This window comes from Etheostoma spectabile, chromosome 10 (genome assembly GCF_008692095.1).
Source record: "Etheostoma spectabile isolate EspeVRDwgs_2016 chromosome 10, UIUC_Espe_1.0, whole genome shotgun sequence".
Classification (NCBI taxonomy): Eukaryota; Metazoa; Chordata; class Actinopteri; order Perciformes; family Percidae; genus Etheostoma; species Etheostoma spectabile.
In genome coordinates, this window is record NC_045742.1 from 15,572,225 (window position 1) to 15,593,858 (window position 21,634).

The 21,634-nt window shown below is 38.3% G+C and overlaps 1 protein-coding gene across 2 annotated transcripts in view; it reads left to right on the forward strand.

The window, feature by feature from the left end:
* Positions 1-21,634, forward strand: part of pcdh11 (protocadherin 11) — a 126,418-nt gene that overhangs the window by 52,077 nt on the left and 52,707 nt on the right. The window contains exon 4 of one of the 2 annotated variants that reach the window (XM_032527931.1): positions 1,350-1,409. The exons of the other annotated variant lie outside the window; for it this stretch is intronic. Within the exon in view, the coding sequence (XP_032383822.1) occupies positions 1,350-1,409 (60 nt within the window). The remainder of the gene's footprint in view (positions 1-1,349; positions 1,410-21,634) is intronic. 2 annotated transcript variants of the gene reach the window in all.

The window sequence follows — 21,634 nt, forward strand, 5'->3', positions numbered from 1 at the left end:
ATCTTCAGTATTGTTACAGTTGATTAACCGTCAGTAGTGGTATAGGGCTGAATCATCTGCAAATTGTAAAAGCTGTGGTTCATTTCATTATAAATTGGACTGTCCTCAGTTTGTCATCTACAGTATCTTTTCAGCAATATAGAATATGTAAATCACAATTTTGGAGTCATTGCCTGGAATGAAGGTCAATCTGTTTCCCCCACTGGAAAACCATCTACATCTCAAAAGCAACTTCCATTTATTGCTCTTATCCTTAAGAAAATGACTCATGTTTATTTGTCACATCAATTAAGATATAGTTATATAGACTTCTCAATCTGTAGGGAAAATTTTGTCTACTAATTCGATCATCCCAGCAAGGCCCATTTATTCATTTATATTTCATGATGGAGTGTTTATGCTGCAGTGGAAGCCTGGCAGTTTTTTCTCTCTCTCAGTTGCCTTGGCCAGTTAGGTGTTCTCCTTCTATGTTGTAATGAAATATAGATGTTAAGAATCTGGAGAGTTGAGTGTCTCATCTGTCCTGGTGATACCATAAGGCAGCCATTAATAGTGTCAGGGAGCATCAGACATACCACAGGCACATAATTGGATATGAGTGCATAACTGAAAGCACCTGCTTAGAAATCAACAGGGCCTCCCCAGGAGGCAGGCACTTGGTAGATCCCCAAAGAAGTTTTTAGAGCCCATCCACTTCCCTGCTGGGTGTGCCTCACCCATTTCTCTTTTTATTTCTCACTGAGGTCAGCGTCAAAATTGCTTCTTGATTCTGTTTTTATGATGGCATTGTGAGTATGCAAATACTTTGTATCTTTGCATAATCACAAGCAGCGGGACCATCTGTTGTTGGCTTGTTGACTTACCTTGTGTCTGCTTTTTAATGGTGTTTTCTTGTATCTGAGTGATGTATTGGTGTATTAACAATGTGATAATCATTTAACCTCAAAAAACGCATTCAGGCGTGTATGCAAAAGTCTGAGCATATGTTCAGTGAAATCTTCTGACAAAGAAGGATTTATAATCCTTGTGGAGGGGATAGAAGGAAGGGGGAACTGGAAAACAAAACAAAATACATCACTATACTTACTATACCCACTCACAAGGCGATAAGATGATATTGTCAAGATAAAGATTTAAAATACAACTGTCAACAAAATCTGTGGTCTTGGATTAGTGGGCGGCAAAGAACTGCATGCTTGTTGATTGAGAGTCGCCAAACCCCTCTGAAATACATTGCGAACATGCTAATGGAAAGGACTAGAAAATAAGCTGCAACTTCTGTCTCTAAAAATTTGCAAGGAGATGCCCTCCGCTAAAAACATGTCCCTGAAAATGTGTTTTTCTTGTAGAACCTGAGCCAGACACCGGAGATCTCATTTAACTCACCGCCCCCCATTTGTCCTCATAAGGTAAGCTCCAATTTGCTTTCAGGCAGGGGACAAACAACATTATTTGAAATAATTGCAGACATGTTAAGCATTTAATATTCTTATTTGGTTTTGTTTGTGTGCATCTTTACATCTCACATTTGTATATTAGCTTTATACTGTATATTGTAAATGTTTTCAAATTTTATATTCTATTCACCATATGCCTCACAATAGTCTGAATCAAAATAATTGCAAATGAATTTGTTATACCAGTAAAAAGACAATGTTTAAAAAAAAGCATCTCTTTTTTCTCTGCTATTTCTTTCTCTGCATGATTCAACAATTATTCAACATGGGCTGAGAAGGGCAGATTTATTCAATGCTAATTAGTCCAGTACATGCACAGTCAAAGTCTTCACTTCGCTCTGATGGTCTCAAGTTGTCCCCACACACTAAAGTAACTTTCTTCTTCAGTTCATGCTCCTGGTGCATGCCTCTTGCAAATGTGATAATGTGTTATGTAGTGAAATTCACACAATTTCACTTCACTTAGCACCGAATGTGCCAAAAATGCCTGGGTCCTTTTCTGGATGAATGGCCAGTATGGAGGAGAGTGACTTGTTTCAAGAGTGTACCTTGGTAGAAGGAGGGCAATGGAAGGATGCTGTCTGACAGCCTGTCATCAACTGTTCAAAGCTTAACACTCTTCTACATCACTAATGCACAGCTGGCGGTCTAAAAGGACTTTGGCGGCATTGAAAACTGCAGACGGTGGTAGTTCGGTGAATAATAATAAAATACGATACGCCTCCCCCTGTGTCTGTCATTGGGAAATCACAGAGAAGGCAATCAACTTTTGTTTGGAAGTCTTTCAATGCAAGCCAACACAGCATGTCCTTCACTTAGGACCTGTACGTTTTATATTTACATTGCTCTCGATGATAAATTACATTGTTTGGAATAGGATGGTATGTTTCAGAAGTTTTAATATGAGGACACCTCTCTTTCTATACCTCTCAGGAGTGTCTGTCTATGTCCTGTTATTTCTGTCTGCCACATTTCCTTCTCATTCTCCCTTGCTCTCTTTCCATTTTCACACAGCTGATCAGGGGTGATGTAACAGGGGAACACCGTGGGTTTGTGGATTGTGTTATTCACGTTTTAGCTGTTAGCAGCAGAACATAATCTCCCTCCACTCAGCTCACATTAGTCTCCATGATCCGCACCAACCCAATATGTGCAGCGAATGCAATGGGCCAGCTGGGCTAATTTAGTATGTCAGTCAGCTCAGGAGGCTGGTACAACGAGTAAATGGATGGATATGATTTATATGAAAAGAATATTCTGATTATAATGGCTCTTAGAATAGAATATCCTCTGTCTTTTTACACTTCTCTTCATCTGCATTGTGTGCATCCCCCAGATAGATACTGAAATGAACAGAGGGCTTTTAAACTGACTGCTCTATGATTATGTTAATACTGTGAGAGCGAGGAAAGAAAGGGGAGGGAGGAGATGGGGTGCCCGATCACTAAGTATATATAATTGCTTCTTGACACATTGGCCAAATTCTGCAGTGCCAGAATCTGAGGGAAGATGATTAACGGCTGTCCGAGTGGGTGGGCACTGCAGGTCGTTCAGGCCCTTTGGTTTCCATAGCAATCCTATTCTAAAGGCCATATATTGCATACTGAAAATCCCAGAGGTCCACACATTGTTAAACTACAATTATAACTCACATAGAGAGCATTGTCAGTCCACCGCAAACTCTCTTTTTCTACCGCCAAGCAGCTTGCTGCTTTTTTTCCTGTCTCTCTCTCTCTCCTTTCCTTTTTTTCCTCCTTGATTTTTCTTAAATGGTCTCCTCTAGCTGGCGAGAAGATAAAGAGTGACAATCTTGCATTCTGTGAATAATTGATGAGTGGGCTCACCTCAGAGCATCATTACAGAACCGCAGTCAGGGTAAGAGGTGAGGGTAAGATCATATTTCTGACACGAGGCTTCAGGCGGCAGAAAATTGTGTCAGTTTTTCACAAAGCTTTCTTCTAAATGTACAGCATGAATACCATTTTCCCATTGTGGCACAACAGAATAGGAAGGAATCGTGAAGGGGATGTGCACATGAATAGTCCTTGTACATAAACTGTAGAATCACATTTGTAGCACAGATGGTAAACAGAAACTTCTGAAATTTCACTATTAACCACAAGTTTATTTCTGTGTCCTACAAAATGTAACAAAATAGTAAACATTCTATTTTTTTATAGGCTTCGCCTTCTAAGAGCTGATGTTATTGGGTAAATCTGTTAAAAGTTATTTGATATAGGAGGGCAGTGTACTGGCTGATATGATTGTGTTTGTGTCCGTATGTGCGTAAGAATCTGTGTGTGTGCATGCATGCATAAATAAATGTTGTGTGTCTATGTGAACAGTGCATTCTGGTTAGGTGACAGATGGAGAGGGCGAGGGGTGGGGGTGGGGATCAAGCACCTCTGACAGTATGGAGCCTGCACTGCACCCTGTTCCTGCCAGCTCTGAAATTGCTAAGGTAAACTAAAGCCGTGCAACTCCAGGATGCCATTTCACAGTTTTACTTTCCGCACAAAAGGAGAACCTCTCCTGTGAAATGTCACCTAACAATGTAGAAACTGAGTAATGGACATGTGAGACAGACACGCTGGTTCTTGAAGCCCACTTTATCCTGTGAGATCTGACTAGGATGCGAATGTAAACAAGCAGATTGCCACGGATACAATGCTTGAGATATCCTGTGTGAAGCAGCGTTTTTAAGCCAAGGAAAGGCCACTGAATAAGCACATATTAATGATGATTAATTCTGTATAATAAAAGAAAATCCCTCTGGCATCCAAACAAGGGGCTAGTCATGCAGCAATTAAGCTTAGTTAAAGGCATCAAGCTGACTTTGGGTGGTTAGTGAGGCATCGTTCTAAACACGTACGTCCACATGAATGTTCTGGCACATTCAAGTTTGCAGACACACATATTCCCTCACTCAAATCATCTCACATACACACGCACAATTCATTTGAGGTAAATGTGATCTCAGAAGACAAGCAGCAACAACCCGCGGCTCCATCGAGGTGCTCGGGGTTGCATTGGTGGCCATCGTCAAACAAATAATTCTTTGTGACTGAAAAAAGACAATCCAAAAGGTCATTTGTGACCTCTGGGACCAGTACTGTGCACAATCTGTCACTAGCAAGCACCACATGTCTGTGTCAAATGGCAAAAGGTATGCAGTGTAGCCAGCCTGCCGTGTAATATAGGCAGTCGGCCTATGTGTACGTGGGATCACTGTCACAGTTGCATTTTCAGGGCTCTGCAGTCTCTTGGCTCATCTGCAGAACATCCAACATGCCATACTGTATGGACTGGTTGGATAACTTGAAGGGCTACTCACAAGATGGCCAACATTGTGCAGGCTTTACTATTTGAACGTTTTAACGGCCACAAATGAAGTACTTTATAAATAAATACGATTGGATTCACATTTTTAGTGGTAATTTGACAGAAAGATCCTAAATTGTATTTGATGTCATTAAAGAATATGTTTAATGGCTTCAAAAGTTATTTTCGGTGACATATTAAATCCGACAGATTTATGCCTAACATAAAGCAGATAACATGTCATACATACTGTATAAAATAAGTATTCAGCATATTATTCATTCATGTCTGTGTGTGCTCTCATGCAGTGCATATCTTATTATGGCTTATGAGGTTGAGGTAATCCTCAGGGGAATCACTAGTCGCTAGCCTCCACGTTTGATATTATCTCTCTTGTCACACAATTTCCACAACAAGGGTTAATAGCATAAAAAATTCAGGGGAAATTGATAAAGAAATAAATAATCCGTGCCTCCCCGCCGGCTTTCCATGCTCATATATTTGCATCAGACCACACCTCCATGTGGAACAAATCAATAACATTCCATTTCTAACCAAATTCCTCTTTTTGAATGGTGGAATCCAATTTCCATGGACACCCTTACAAATTGGATATACCGACAGTTGCATTAGATAAAGAAAAAGAAACACCGGAATGACATGGGTGGTTCTGTAAAAAAAACTACACCATGCATATTGCGTGTAAAAGTTGCATAAAATTTATTTCTGAATTCTCTCAAAGTGCAAATGAGGCAGAGTTCTGTATATTTCCCTGCACTGTACTCTCTCTCTCTCTCTCTCTCTCTCTCTCTCTCACTCTTGTTTCCGTTTTCTCTCTCTGTCTCTCCCTCTCTTTTGCTGGCTGTCTTTTCCTCTCCCTTGCCACAGCGTATCTCCCCCTACATCCATCTAAACCAATCAGGGATTTGAGGGCCTCACTTCCAATCAATTACCACCCAAATCAGTGCAGAGCCCTTTGTTATAGAATCATTTGTCAAATCAGTGCAGATGGCTGGGGGCAGGTACCCCTGTGCCAAAGGCCACATCCACATGGAAATCTCTGCTCAGGGTGGGCTCTCCCGATGCTTTGCAACCCATTTATGGGAAGTCCTTTAGTGCTCCAGGACTGCTGTCCAGCTGCCTGGTCCCCTACATTGATAATGTATGAGCATCTTAGCCTGACCGAAAAATCCCAGGTTTCCATAATGAACAAATGGACTATTTTGGACTATTTTTAAAGCAGGAGAATGCACATGCTGTAGGTGTTGTTTTCTCTTGTCAACATTGAACAGAAAACATCCTGATACATCTGATCTCAATACATACAGCGCAGTGATTATATAAAAGACGGTACAGTGAAATAATAGAAAAAGTGGAAACTTAAGATCAAGAGCACCTGTACTGTACTGACAGTAAAACCTGATGAATAGGTAAACAATCATATAGTTATGGTGTGTGAAATAAATTATATAAACTGTAATTGATAAAATGCCACTGCAGTGATCCGAATCAACATTCATTCTTAATAATCATTGGGCAAATAATATATATATATATATATACATACAGTATATACATCAAGAATTGTGCAAATATTGATGGCAGATGTAACGTAAACAAAGAAAATGTAAATCATAATGTAACTTAAATTTACCAAAAAACAAAATATGTGCCTACATTGAGAATATCTTTCAGTGTAAAAATCAGGCACTCTACTTGTTTTATTGATGCTGTTCATGTGAAATAGTAATATCCCGTGATACATGTAAAGAATAGTTAATGGTATTTAATCCAACACACAACGCAGTAACATCTGCTTCAAGTCAAAGAGGTTGGGTTCCCTATATCCTTTAAATGTAACTGTTCCTCTTCCCTGCTGCTCAATTCTTTTTCACAATGTCAACAGGCAATTCTATAGTCACAAACTGTGTCTCGAATGGGGAAAGTCTGCAAACAAGGAGCACTCCTCCGTTGATTGTGCCATTAACGTGTGATTGGTTCATTCATTAAACAGGCTTTTGAGAAAGGCATTTCGCCCCTGTTGATGTAGTGTGAGGAATATTAGATGGAAACTCTGTTCTTGTGATTAGGGTATTTACCATACCAACTCTACACTTTTACCACAAAACACTCCAAGCTATTTCACCTGAGTGAAGAGAATGATATGTAACATGCATGCACTAGAACTGACTGACTAAATATACAACTACGTTTAAGGAATATATACCTTGTACAGGTAATGCAAGTCATTATAGGTTGTTGTTTTGTCGATGCATGTAACATACAGTTGGTGACATTTTTCTAATGGACTGATGCTGTCTCAGCTACCTTTCAGGGAATATAACTACAGTTACGTTTTTTAGGTCAGTGTAGCAGGGCCTGTTCTACATAATCTCTTGCTTAGCTGTTGCTGGGCTGGCTCACAAGGTGCATGTTTTTGTGTCTATTTTTTTTTTGCATATTTGTGTGGCCTTCTTGTCTTGACAAAATTAAATTGAGCTAAACTATGGTGATATATATATATATATATATATATATATATATATATATATATATATATATATTATAATATACAGTTGTTATGTAACTTCACATAATTTGCATAGTACAAAAATACTTTGGGGAAAAAAAATAAGGTTTTCTGTAGCTTTTCACACTCTTGAGCCACTAAATTAAGCTGGAAAGTGATTTCCATCAAAGAATGATGGCATCAGCCATGATTACTTTCAAGCTTTTTGAAACAGAGTAAAAGCTACAGAACAAAATAAATCACAATGTAACTGTTGCAGCTGTTGCAAGATGGTTGATGCTGAGCTATTGACCTCACAGACAGTGCTTGAGAAGCTTTAGTTTTGTATTGAACTGGACAGAACAGTTTGAACACCCAACAGATGGAAACCATATTTGAACTGAAGACAGTCAGAAGTAGATCTGAGTGTTGCAACGTTGTGAACAGTAATACGATTGCTTCTCATGTACGAACTGAAGTGCATTAGAAAAACTGTAAAACCGGTTTGGTTAGGTTATTCAACAAAACTACTTGATTAGGATGGATGAGATTCTGCCAGGGTTACAAAGATGTTTTTATTAGTGTGTTTTTTATGTAGTGTGTGTGTGTGTGTGTGTGTGTGTGTGTGTGTGTGTGTGTGTGTGTGTGTGTGTGTGTTGTTTGTGTGTGTGTGTGTGTGTGTGTGTGTGTGTGTGTGTGTGTGTGTGTGTGTACATATAATATTTTCCACACTTGTTCGTGGGTGATCAGTCAAGCATTTCTTATACTTGGACAGACATGAAATCCCCCTGGCTGAAACATAAACAATACATCTACATTAGTTTTCATAGGCATTGATTTTCTTGGCCAGGTCGTTGTCATGTAATTGTTAGCCATTAGAAGAAGACTCTGTAGTTAGATTTCCATGTTTAATGACTTAAATAAAGCCTTTGAGGCTTCATTAGCTTGCACAGTGGTGCAGCTCGAACTAGATTGTCTAAAAAAGAAATGTGAGAAGTTAAAGCAAACCAAACTTGTGTCCTCAGGTGATCTGGCCTGTCAAAACCGGAATGAAATAATAAATAACCAAAAACATAAATAAATATATAAATAAAAACCTTCAAATTCCAAAACATTTAATTTATAGATGAAGCATAATCACACATTTGTGATTCACGGTTGAGGTCTAAGTTATAAAATAGCTTTTTTTTTTAATGATTTTATTCATGAGCAAAGTACTTTTCAATTCCTTCATGTTTCAGTGATGTATTCTGGCCTCTTATTTTCCCTCCCTACCATTATAAATCCGTGCAGTGCTGTGGGATGACATTGATGCCAGCATTCAGTTCTTTGTGCAAGAAAAAGACAAGTTTTCTGTAGTGTTTGAAACTCATTCTTTTAGAGTCTGTCTTCAGATCAACACAGTACAACTGTGTCTTTGGCAGACAGAACAAAGATTGCCCAAATTAGAATTGAAAAAATAAATCTTTAAAGAAACTCCCAAGGATCCAATGACCACAAGTATACAAACTAAAATGACCCCGGTGGCCGGGTGATATCTGCAAACACATTCTAAGTCATATTTTTGCAGCAATCAACATCATCAGCAAGCTGCATTCACAGATTGAGCCAGAGTTAGAAATTAGAAATGCAGCGTGCTAATCACGCTGCATTTCTAATTCATGTTAATATGTCAAAGGTTTCCCTGGATGTCTTCACCTTGATGTTTTACGAAGTGAAGAGGTTATTTAGGTTTTAAATATAGCTACTACGTGCCCACATGTCAGTTAAACTAATGCAAACACATGTATTCCTCTACACCATGAGAGGTGCCTCAATGTACCTCATTATTTTTTGTTTGCTTTATTTAGTGCACTGCAGTTTGTGCATCATTGCCTAAAGACTGTCTAGAAAATAGTGAGTGTCATCTCCTAATTTTGCACCTATTTTAAAGGACACAGTTCTTATGCTTTAATACTGTGACACAGATTCTATGATCACTGAAAATGCCTTGTATCACTTCAGACAGAAAGGAAAAATAAATGGAATAATAAGAGGAAATTGCAGTTTGGAAATGATTACAAGGTTGTAAGCTCTCTAGGCAAGATCATGCTGCATTGCTCAGGATATTTTTCTCACAATCTTCCTTTGCATATTTCACATTGGTGTAGTCTTTGGAGATGTAAGTCATGCTGAGAGAATTTGACTCTGCATGCTAAAAGGCATATATATGAGAGGCAAAAAAACATAACCAGCAGATGACCTTATTACACTTAGTGTGTACCATGCAGTAGCAATATTGCCTTTATTTGTCATTATTCCCACCCGCCATTACTGTGAGTGGGAGGAATATCAATTGTTCAAAGAGGGCCTCCGACTAAATGTTAAGGAGCCCCCCTGTCATGTGAGACACATCCCTACTGTTCTGAGTGGGCAGAAATGGCTGTGTTTTACTACTTATGGATATTCAGTGGAAGAACACAGAGCGGGTCTTGCTGTAATAAGGCATTTACCAATGCAGAGTAGCACTGTGCACTGTGAGAACATATGTTAATGCACTTGGCTGTGGCCAGAGAAACAGCAAGAGGTTTAGGGGAAAAAAAACACATGAGGCTGGCTTCCTGGAGCACAGATTTGCCTTCTACAAAGATATTAATATGACTGGTGCTCAGCGGAGGAAGAGAAGGAAAAATTACCCTGGTAGTGAGGAGAAGTTTGTTTTGGTGATGGACCCCAATTGGGTAAGGCAGGCTGGGGAAGAGAGACGGTTCTGTACTCAGTGGCTATTGGATTACATCAATGGTACATTTTAACTGACTACACTGCCAGAAAAAACCTGACATCAACATATTTGAATATAGAAGTTTTTGACTTACAACCAACAGTACATGGTTGTATGTACTGTATATTCCAGATGCATACATATAATGCAGTTTTCTCTATAATAAATTGGTTCCCTATATGATAAAAAAATTATCTCTTTGTAGTGATCAAATTACATAGCAACACATGCAGTCTGTTTGAAGGGAGACCAGTCAACACTACACACTTATTTCCTGCTTTCCATTTAAATTATTAATGTTTAACAAGCTCCTTTGTGAAATCCCTATGCTTGTGGGGATATGTGGCGATTTGAAAAACAGATGAAGTTAGCAGAATGCTATTACAGCTAACCATTTGGCTATCAATTGTATTTTTACATTAAAGTCAGAAGCAACTACAAGTTTCCAGAGATCATTACCATAAATGTTCTGAATAATCATTAATTAGTATCTTCATTGTGCCTCATGTTTGTCAGTGAATGACAATGATTCTGTCTCTTTGCTTCAAACATGAGCCTGTGATACAGTAGGTAATTGCACATCACAATTTATGGACAATGCCTCTGCCAGTCTCAATGAAGAAAACTGTCAGATGTGTCAATGGGAGAAAGATCAAACGGATGAACGATTCACGTTACTAGCAAATCTTGATAAAACCGAATTTTTGACACATGAAGGGGCTTTCCATTCTCTTTTCCACCATCTTTCCTCTTTGACAGTACACTTAGTGCCCACTTTATCACACGCACCTCCCCATTAATGCAGCTTACTCCTCCAGACAGTGAGTCAAGCCTTTGTGACTCACTATGCAGGCAGACAGCAGATGAGGTCGAGAGGTTTAATTTTTGTCCAGGTAAACCTGTAGGCTCAACACTTGTCACTAGCATCTACCTGTACAGTGTCTATGTTTATTTAAGTTAAATGCATGGAGGGAGACAATTGGACTTAAATAGACATATTGTAGAAGCTTCAGTAGGCGCACGATCATTGAAACTGAATCTCTGAAAAGTAGACCTTTACTTATCTTACAAATCTTTGTTTCTGTTGCAAAATTAAGATAACAAAAATGCATGGATCTCGCCTGTCTGGTCTCAACATCAAAGGGTGTTGCTGAGGTCAATTGTAATGTTTTCTTGGCACAATTAGTATTCTTCAGGCCACAGCTTACTTAACAGATTACTTAAGTTTTTTTAACCCTGATGGTAATAGAAAATATCATTATAATGATTACATAATATTTTAGGTGTGCTAGAATGTAGGGATTGGCCATGTGATGGAAAGAGAACACATGGAGGCCAGAGTAATCTTCATCCAGGATATGTTAAATATGATGTTTACATAACCCAAACAAGCAGTTCAGGCTGGTGTTGATGAGGTTGAGAAAGAAATAGGGTACTGAAAAGTATTAATATATACCACCTAAGGCTTGTGAGAAGCCTCTATCCTGCCACCATCTTTGGAGTAACATCTGACCCTTAAGATTCATAGAAAAAGACTTGTATGTGACTTTTTTTGCTGCTTTTGGATGTTCATGCAAAAGAAAAGCCAAAACTAAGCAACATGGAATTACATTTCACAGATGAAAATTTGTTTTACAAAATTTTACTGTTACGCACGTGTTGAATTTAATACCACAAGAGGTAACCTTAATCCTTCTTTAAAGCTAACAGAAAGTTAAGTGACTGTCCTGATACCAAATTAAGCTAATAGTAGCTTCTGTCAGTTAAAGTATTTTTTCATTTAAGTAATTGGTAATTTATCAGTAAGAGTCTGAAAATAATGTTTGTCATCTGTGTTTTAAAGCAGCAGTTCTGGGGCTGAACTGCAGTTTTTGGAGTTGGCACTTGAGGCGGTAATATACAGCCTGGTACCAAAAACTGTTTTGGTCTCTATAGCTAATGTCACCCTTCATAACAACCGTAGGGAGGTTAAAATCTTTTGTAACTCACCCGTTTAAATTATGTTGAGGCTGAAAGCTGCATAATGTTACTATCTACACAAGATAAGTTATTTTGAAATGAAAACCAACATTTTTAATTAAATCAAGTATTATGTACTATGAATGCATGTGTGGCCTTTTTAACTCAGTTAGGGCTAGGAAATATGCCTCGATAGACATACATGCCTTAGGAAGCGCGGCACGTGCCTCCCAATATGGCGGCATCAACGTAACACTCCATGAACAGCAGCAGCCAATGCGGTATTTACTTATATATATATATATATATATTTGACTGAAAACCATTTCCTGAAACCATGAAAAAACCCCTCTGTACTCTTCTCAAAATGGTACGATCTGAGTTCCCTCTAAACCCACTGGAAGCTCCCACTTCCTGTTTGGACGTTTGGACCCATGACCAGAAGGTAATATGGATAGAGCTCATTAACAAACTTTAAAAATTGTCGTTTCACTTGATTTCTCCGCTCTGTCCAGCTATGGCTATGGCTAACAGGAAACTTGTTTTTAACTTTGTATTTGTAATGCTTTGTGAGAGCTACAGCTGACATGCTATCACCAAACAAGAGAGTAATCCAAGTAGAGTCAAGGTTCAGTAGGTGGGATAATGTAATTGAGGGAGTGAATCTAATAAAAATAATTATGGTTTCGTGGAACATCAAATGCCGTCCACGCCGCAAAATAGGTTTTCGGCACATTCTCTCACACACATCCACTTATGCCACAGGATGTCTATCTACCAGGTCGTTGATTTTGAACAGGAAACATGACTGTTTTGATGCGTGTTGTATGTTACCCACATCAACATCAAGGGAGCTTGAATGCCAATGGCAACAGGAGCAAATTGACTATTACTTCAGTATTTCTTTAAACTATATTGACATAACAACTGCCAAACGTGGCTGAGGGAGTGGCTAGCAATACACCAGAACTACATGGGGATGGTGCAAAAAAAAAGTACCGTACCAGTTTAGTTGTTGTGTATTAAATGTAGTAAATGCAATATGGTCACACATACTCTATGTAAGATGAACACAAAACATAAAAGGTGTTGGTGGTATGGAAGGGCAAGGTGTTCATCTGTGCAATGCAACGATTACTTCATATTATAGGAACCAAATAGAATTGAATGAAAGCAGAAAATACCTTATGTCTGCCAGAAGTTGGTGTACTAATGATATATTTGCTTCTATAAATACAGCCAACATGGTTGCCAACCAGGGTGCAGCCCTTCATATAGACAGTGTACTGTTTTAGTCGAGGGGATTTTCTCACACGATAATGTGTCATTGTCTGAAGATGGTTCCAGGAAATTACTTTACTTTACTCCAATGGCCTGCACAGTCCCCAGATCACAGCCTAATAAAACACTTTGGGGATGAGGTGAAGTAGGATGTTCACTGAATTTGCGCCACTGAAAAACTGCAACAACTGAGCTGTCAAGTTGGTATAGATCATATCCCTATGGAACATTTTTGGCACCTTGTGGAATCAGTGCCTCAACAAAAAAAGATGTTGCTGTTCTGAGGGTCAAAGAGCACCATGGACAGTAATACCAAGGTGTATCTCATAAAATTGTCAATGAATGTATTTAAAACACTGGTAAAGGACACTCTGGCTGAAATATTCCTTCCCATCCTTAGCTTCTTAGCACAGCCACCATGACATCCTGAATTTACATTGTAGTAAAGATCAGTGTAGCTCTTGGAGGCTGGTGTGACACTTTTTCAAAACAGCTCCTCTTTTTCCCTAGTGTAGTCTGGAGCAAAAGGGGATGAGCAGGCAGTGAGTGATGTGGGTAAAGAAAGCTTAGCCGGAGTCAACCTCAAAGAGCATTTTGTCATAAATCTTCACTTGGTAAAGTATACCTACAACCCTACACATCACTCCCGAATCAAGGTCTGTTTCACACTATTTGAAGCTTGTTGATATCAGTTGATATGTGAAACAAGTAAAAAAAAAAAAGAAGTATAAAAAGCACTTCTTCTCTTAATCTGGCCTAGCATTTTTTTTTTCTTTCTTCATTTTTTAGCACATGAGTGATTTTTGGTAAGCGATAATTATTAAGTTAGATGTCATTGCATTATCAAGGATGTCCTTCAAGCCACGTCTGATTTCAAGGGACAGCTTGACAAAACTCACTTTGAATTTGGTTGAAAGCATGTCTAATTGAATTTTGATACGTAATTAAATCAAGCAATAAATCAGCCCAGATCCCACTGCAACCGACAATTCAACACTCCTGAGCACCACAAGCTAATTATGATGAAGTTATTATCTCAGCCAAAGGGAGTACTCTGAATGGCTCCTTCTGCATCATGTAGAATCTTTTCAACTAGAATGTACTCAACCTTGAGGAAAGGGCATCTTTCATATGAAGGATCCAGAAGATCCTGTACATATCTCTCACTTGGTTAGAAATGTATCCATGTTGGAACAGTGTCCCATTCTGAAGGAGGTAATTAAAGCAGTCCTGGTGTAATGTTTGTGACTCACTTGAACTTATAAACAGGTTGATGCACCAAGTCAGAAATTATCCCATGTGTTGTAAATCAGCAATTACAGCTGCTAGTAATTTCTCTCAATAATGGCTCACTGTGTAGGACATTGATTTAAAATGGATTAAGTGCATCATCCTCATCATCTGGTTCCCAGTCGCATATGGTTAATCAATTACATTCCCCTGCGATTTAAGTATGCTTTAAATGCCATGCACCCCACATGTAATCTCATGACATAAGGTATTAAATGCAGTCTAATTGTAAATTTGCAGCTAAGTGTCATATCATACTCTTATAATACCTTCCCTAAGAAGACAAATTGGTGTGTCAGTAAAGGGGTGTAAAATTAAATTTAAAAGTTAGTGATGTCCGTCTGTCACATGATCCTTGTAAATAAACACAAATAAATTAATCAAATGTGATTTACTAATCAGCCTGCTTAAAACTGAAAAAAACTTTTACAAATACATAAAGAAGTTAAAAAAATAATCCAAAAAGGCACTCCAAGTCCCCAGACAACCATACTAGATCTAGCTAGTATGGTTTTCATAAATGAATCCTCTGCAACAATTACCGGAGTAGCCTCCTTCTGCATAATTTGATGAGCAATAAGAAAATTGATGAACTTTTTTAATTATTGTGCCGCTTGGGATTCTGACACAAGTGCCACAGAAAGGGAGGGGGGTCCACCACCACAGTTGCTGAGGAGCTTTTTTCCCCCTTCCTTTCTCTCTTTTCCTCTTCCTTCCTTCTCTCTTTTAATTCACCCAATTTGTCGGTCCAAATGAAACAGCAAAAGGTTAGAGTGTGGAGTAATTAACAGCAGCTAGCCTAATGAAATCCGGAGGGGCCGGTACGCTGGGAGGATCAATACCTCGCTAAGAGTGAAGCCAGAGGGGGGATTGTCCAGGGGAAACTAACATATACAGACCACTTAATAATAATAAGCTGATGAAAAGGCAACATGTTGTCCACTTGTAAATCAAAATTGGTTCGAACACACTGTGACATTATTGCTGTCTAGTAATTGCGTTAAAGGAAAGTTGCTCCTTGTGCACACTCAAGACGTGTACAGGATTTACACCACTCTGTGTGGTTTGCTGAGAGGGTTTCCCTTTATTGAATGTCAATAAGCACATCAATACACTTTGGACAACTGGACACCAATGCAGAGGGAAATGGGGATTCTATTTATCTAAGGCTACACTTAAGTATATTGAAGACTTTATTAGCCCCTTTTGATGAGGAGGTGTTTTGTCTGCAACACTTTTATCACGCTGTCTAAGACATGCTGCGTTTGCCAGAAATATAAGAGATGTAAACTCTGCCCAGACGTCCACATCTCTTGTGCCTGCACACAAGAGCAGATGGCATTCACGTCCAAGTTTTCCACTGTGGATATTTGTATCGGGCATGCATATGTCTGCATGTGTGTGACTGTGACACGGCCACCTGACAAAGCTGTCATTTTTCTTCTATTGATAGATTCAGGCACAACCATCTCATCCGTAGGGATAATGTCCTTGATAGCAGGCCACCTGCCTTTCTCCCACCCTCTCTAAACAGCTTGAAGTCGCAGACTGTGGCACTGCCCTGGCATTTCTGGTGTACTGAACAGTCTTGACAAGTCCTGCTTGACCATTATTTTCACAAACTTCATGCATTGAGACTAGCTGAATTGAACTGCAGCATACTAAAGTTAGCCTCAACAATGAACCCCTGAGTCAGAGTCAAAACAAATGTGAAATACACAAGGGCGATCTTTGGCAGTTTAGGAGACCGGTGCTAGCTAACATGCTTCCTATCTCTTTGCCTTGGTCTGTGCTTTTCCCCACCTTCAAAGGTATTTACACTACGAAGTATGGTGTAATGTAGGAGGCTGTAGAGATGTGAACAGCAGATCTCATTAATGTTAAACTATTAGGAGCATGGGGACCCCAGGGAGGAGGTGTTTTAAGGCTTTCATAGCTTGGAGTTATCACATCATAAACTCTTAAAAATAATTTTTCAAAAACTGTAGCAAGGCGTCTTGAGGCACCCTTTTTTTTAAACTTTGAACCATATGCAGAGTTTGCAGGAGGGGTTTGGGGGTGAGGGGGGCTGCTGGCTGAAACAGGTAATTGCATTGTTTCAAAAATGAGTGGAATAATTACGTCTGGCATGACCAGATATTTTGTATACATTTTAAATAATACAAAACAACCAAATGGTGGTAGGTAATACATCTGATTTCCTTATATTGCTTTAGTAAAAAAAAAATTCAGTGCTCTGGGTTATGTGACAAGTGACAAGTAGCGCTCACCTGAGACCATTCTCAACGAATACAAAAATCACCGTTGCACTAGTCTGGACATCTTGTTGTGCAAACGTTGCAAGAAAGGTTGCCTAAATACCATGTACTATATATATATATATATATATATATATTTGCTGTCATCATACTAAGTGATTGCGTGTTTTGTGTAGATTTGGACTTTTATACGTTTTATTCCACTTTGTTTAAACGGCAAAGTGGAGAGGCCTCCGTCAGCTGTTTGGCATAGGCCTTGCTGGATGCACCGTGACCCTTTCTGTGGATCTACTGATCACTGTAGATCACTTTTTTTCCCGTGTCACTTGGTTACGGCAAAATACAGATCTTTTCTTAATGTTTTATGGTGTGATTGCACTTTGTTTCTGCGTTTGGAGAGGCATCTCAACAGACTGGAACACTGACTGTTCACTGTTACATTTGAGTTGAATATAAGTTCCGGGGCATTCTGCCGCCGTCTGTCTATTGCGTTCCAAGAAAGCCGTGCTGCGATTGGATTTCCTGAGGGTGAATTGTTAAATTGTTACAATATAATCTAAAATCTGCTTGAAAAATAAACATATATGTTTATTGAGCATGTTTGTTAAATAACCCCCCCGGCTCAAATGTCAGACTCTGCCATGCTTTGAACCTGTTGCTAATGGAAATAACTCATCAAAGCTTTGTGCTGTGGTGCTGTCCTATTCCCGACAGATTGAAGAGGTCAGCCGATTTAGTTAGGACTTATAAAAAGGTTGAAAATACTGGGTTTTATTTGCTATATGATTCAAATGTAGTGAAATATATACTTGTAAAGCCAACTGATTATTTAGACACCCACCATAGTAATTGCTATAAATGAGCAAAGCAAAAGGCATATGAAGTTTATTGTTATTCCTTAGTAATCTCATGTTGACAGACCTCTGTTTTCATAAAGAGCAAATATCATCAAAGAAAGCGGAATAACAAGATCTAAGAAATTTTGATGTAGATATTTATTTGGCTGTGTGTTTAAATATGCCTGAGTCTGAAAACAGCACCTCTGGCTATTGTTTTTTGGTAAAAATTAGTTATTAGTTTCACACACTGTACATTATAGTAGCTACAACTGTGTTGCTGTGCTTTTTAATGTTGTTTGAGTTCAGAAATTGCTGAAATGAGACCATCGTGCCATGAACTCAACATTAGCTGAGCAACGTATTCTCATTATCGGATTTGTGTGATCCATCCTTCCATCATCCGTTGTTGTCCGCTTATGAGGGGTCGGGTTGCAGGGGCAGCAGCTCCAGCAGTAGACCCCAAACTTCCATTTCCCGAGCCAAATTCAGATTCTTATGACATTGTACAAAACTACGGCAACCACCATCCGGTCACGTATCAAAGTTTAGATGACCTGTCACATGACAGTAGAGCTTGGCAATATATCAATATTACATCAATGTTGTCATATGAGACTTGATATTGTCTTAGATTTTGGATATTGTAATACGGCATGAGTGTTGTCTTTTCCTGGTTTTAAAGGCTGCATTGCAGTAAAGTGATGTCATTTTCTGAACCTACCAGACTATTGTAGTTCTATTATTTGCCTTTATCCACTTTTTCATTATAGCCACAGTAATGATGAGTATTTTCAAAAATCTCATTTGTAAATATTTTGTGAAGGCACCAATAGTCAACACTACAATATTGTTGTGGTATTAATATTGAAAAATAAAATTTAAAATATCATAATATTTGATTTTCTCCACATCGCCCACCCCTACATGACAGTTAAGTTTATCCGACAAAAGATGACTGCGAGCCAGGTACTGTCATGTGACGTTCATGACAGCGGCCATTACAGTTATGTTTGGATGACAAAATTTGACTGTCATTCGAAGATGACAGTTACGTTTAGGCACCAAAACGACTAGTTAAGATTAGAAACAAGTTTTTGGTTTTAGTTAAAACACCGGCCCCCTAAAATAGTACTCCCGGGAAACAAACGTCCGTTTCCTGAGTGAGAATCTTGTATTTTTACCTTAACTTTTTCCAGGACACAAACTTCACTCCCCCGCTTCAAAGCCCTGTGTTTTATGACCCAAATATTTCCCTCAGCCTCCTCCCTATGCAATCTCCGCAGTCTTGTACTGTAGCAATCAATGAGGGGCATACAGAAATAAATACATGAATCACATACAGATTACCGTGAATTACTTTTTGTAGGAATATGTACAAATGGTTCATGAGAACAGCCTGAGATGAGACACCTCACCAAAAATTGTCAATCCCTTACAGTAAATGGGTTTGCCGTGTTTCCTGAGGCCTCCACATCATTACTTACAGTTTGTTTTTTTATTGTTCCTATATCACAGTACAGAAATTGTGTTAAAATGACACAGAAGACTACTAATGAAATTACTTACTGTGCTTATGTTGGCAACCCAATAGTTTTCTGAAATATATTACTTAGCTTTAATACTTAGAGGCATGCACATAATACATAAATAACTCTGTGGCATTGTGTTCTAAGTTAGAAATCTTGATTAATTTAGATTTATTTTTATACTCTAAATGTAAACATGAATGTAATAAGGGAGATTTACTAGCGTATGTACTAAAGCTGATGGAAAATTCTCTTTTTAATATCGTTGGTATGCACACAGTGGGCTCATTGTCTTTTTCTTGCACACTGCAGGCTTACACCAGAGATGTAATATTAGATACCCTCCAGTCACCTACGCACAGCTGGAATGCACTCTTACCTTCCTTCTGTGTATGGCTTTTGATTATAACCCTGTCCTTCTACCTCTGTGCTAACCTGCCATGCTCAGAGACCCTCACTGATTAAGACGGGTTATTGCAACACTTCCACCTATCTCCAGTTCATACTGTAACTGGGGAACTCAAAGACTGCACTGTAGTCAGAATTTGCACTTCTACCTACATACATTTATGCATTGTGCAGCCACTGTGTCTCAAAATTGGGATTCATTTGGATACAGAACCAGAGCACAATAAGGTCTGGTGTTTTTAATCAATTATTTATCCAATATTTTAATGATCAGAGTGCCTGGGGCGATCAAAGGCTCAGTTCAGGCTCCGCTGCCTTTGCTAAGACATCCCTCTGTACTTTGATGTGGTTCACCAACAAATGCACTTATCTTAGGCATAACTCTCCCAGGCTTGCATGTGGGTGTTTTGAAACCACTAGTTTGAGAAGCGCACAGTACATACAGATAGAGGCTCACTGACCAATCCAAACTAAGGAGGAAAAAAAGAGAAAACTTGCACATTTATGATCTTTAGCAATCAGATGTACTACGACTATTTTGAATGTCATCTACATACGAGACAAGCATAGGTCACCTTCTCAGATCCCTCATGTACATTATCATATATTTAATTGGTTGGCAAGGTCTGTAACTTGAAGTATGTGTCACGAGATGCTGAATAAAACATTACTTGGAGAAGAAACAACTGCTTGATGGCCGCCTCAAGTAAAATCCTTCTTTAAATTTCCAGCATCAGTGGATGCAAATGAGTAAAGCCTCAAACACACCTGAAAAATGTTGGTGTGCTCAAATATGCAAAAAAAAAGAAAAAATACATTTAATATTCATAGTATATCTAACTATAAATATATAAATAAAATCGTTTTTTTTAAATATATATAAAATATATTTAAAAAAAGATTTTAATTTGTAGTACATTTATTTAAGAAAAACATTTTACTTTCCCTATCTTTATCAATTCATGTATAGGGGTTAGTGCCATGATGTCAGTCTGGTGTAGTTAAAGGTACAGCCTTCATTAAACTTACAGCTTAAGGTTATAAGATCTATCTAGACATAAGGTATTTATATATATATATATATATATATATATATATATATATATATATATATATATATATATATATATATATATATATATAGTATGCATGTATGTACTGCATGTCTCCATATGCAAAACATAATGAAGATTGTGTCTATATGCAATATATGCATAGCATTCTTGTTCATGCCTCCAATGCAAACAGAATCAACTGTATCACTCCATCAAGTTTTTGTAGTTTTCCCAAGTTCTTTTTCTTAATGAGTATGATGACTGCATGTTTGAGATCATAATTCATAGATTTAATATTATATATAAAACATTTACGGAGCTGACTTTCAAACTTATCTCACTGATGTGCCATATGTCATATTATGGTTCTACATCCCCTATTTCAGACATTAAACCTTAATTTGTTTATGTTTTTGCCAAATGGGGGCAGCATAACAAGCTGTAAACACAACGTTGACTTTTTACCTTACAAAGTTATTACTGCATTAATCAGACATAAAGCTAAGTAACATTGTCACTCTAGGAGTCATGTTTGTCTCCACCTGGCAAATGCAAGTCCAATATTTACTCTAATATAAACTCTGATTTGGTCTACGCCAACTCCTGTGAGAAATATCTGGCTTTTTAGCTACTAAACGCTCCACTATTTTCAACAGTCGCTAACTTTGTCTGCCGCTGGGTACTGGTTAGGTTGTTGGTTTTTAGAGTAGTTTTGTTGCGAAAAAAGCCTTTCCAATCTAACATTTTTGAGGTTAGACATGACAATAAATTATTGTTGCTAAGTAACAGCAAGTCCATAAACAACTTTTTTCAGCACAACATTGAAAAATTAAGATGTTGGCATAGAGCAGTGCTGTGAAAGTATTACCACAATATTCCCAAAAAGTATATATTTGAGTTTATTTTAAAACTGTTGAAGAAGAGACAAACTGTTGGTGACATATTGTTGATTTATATTGACTGGATAGGT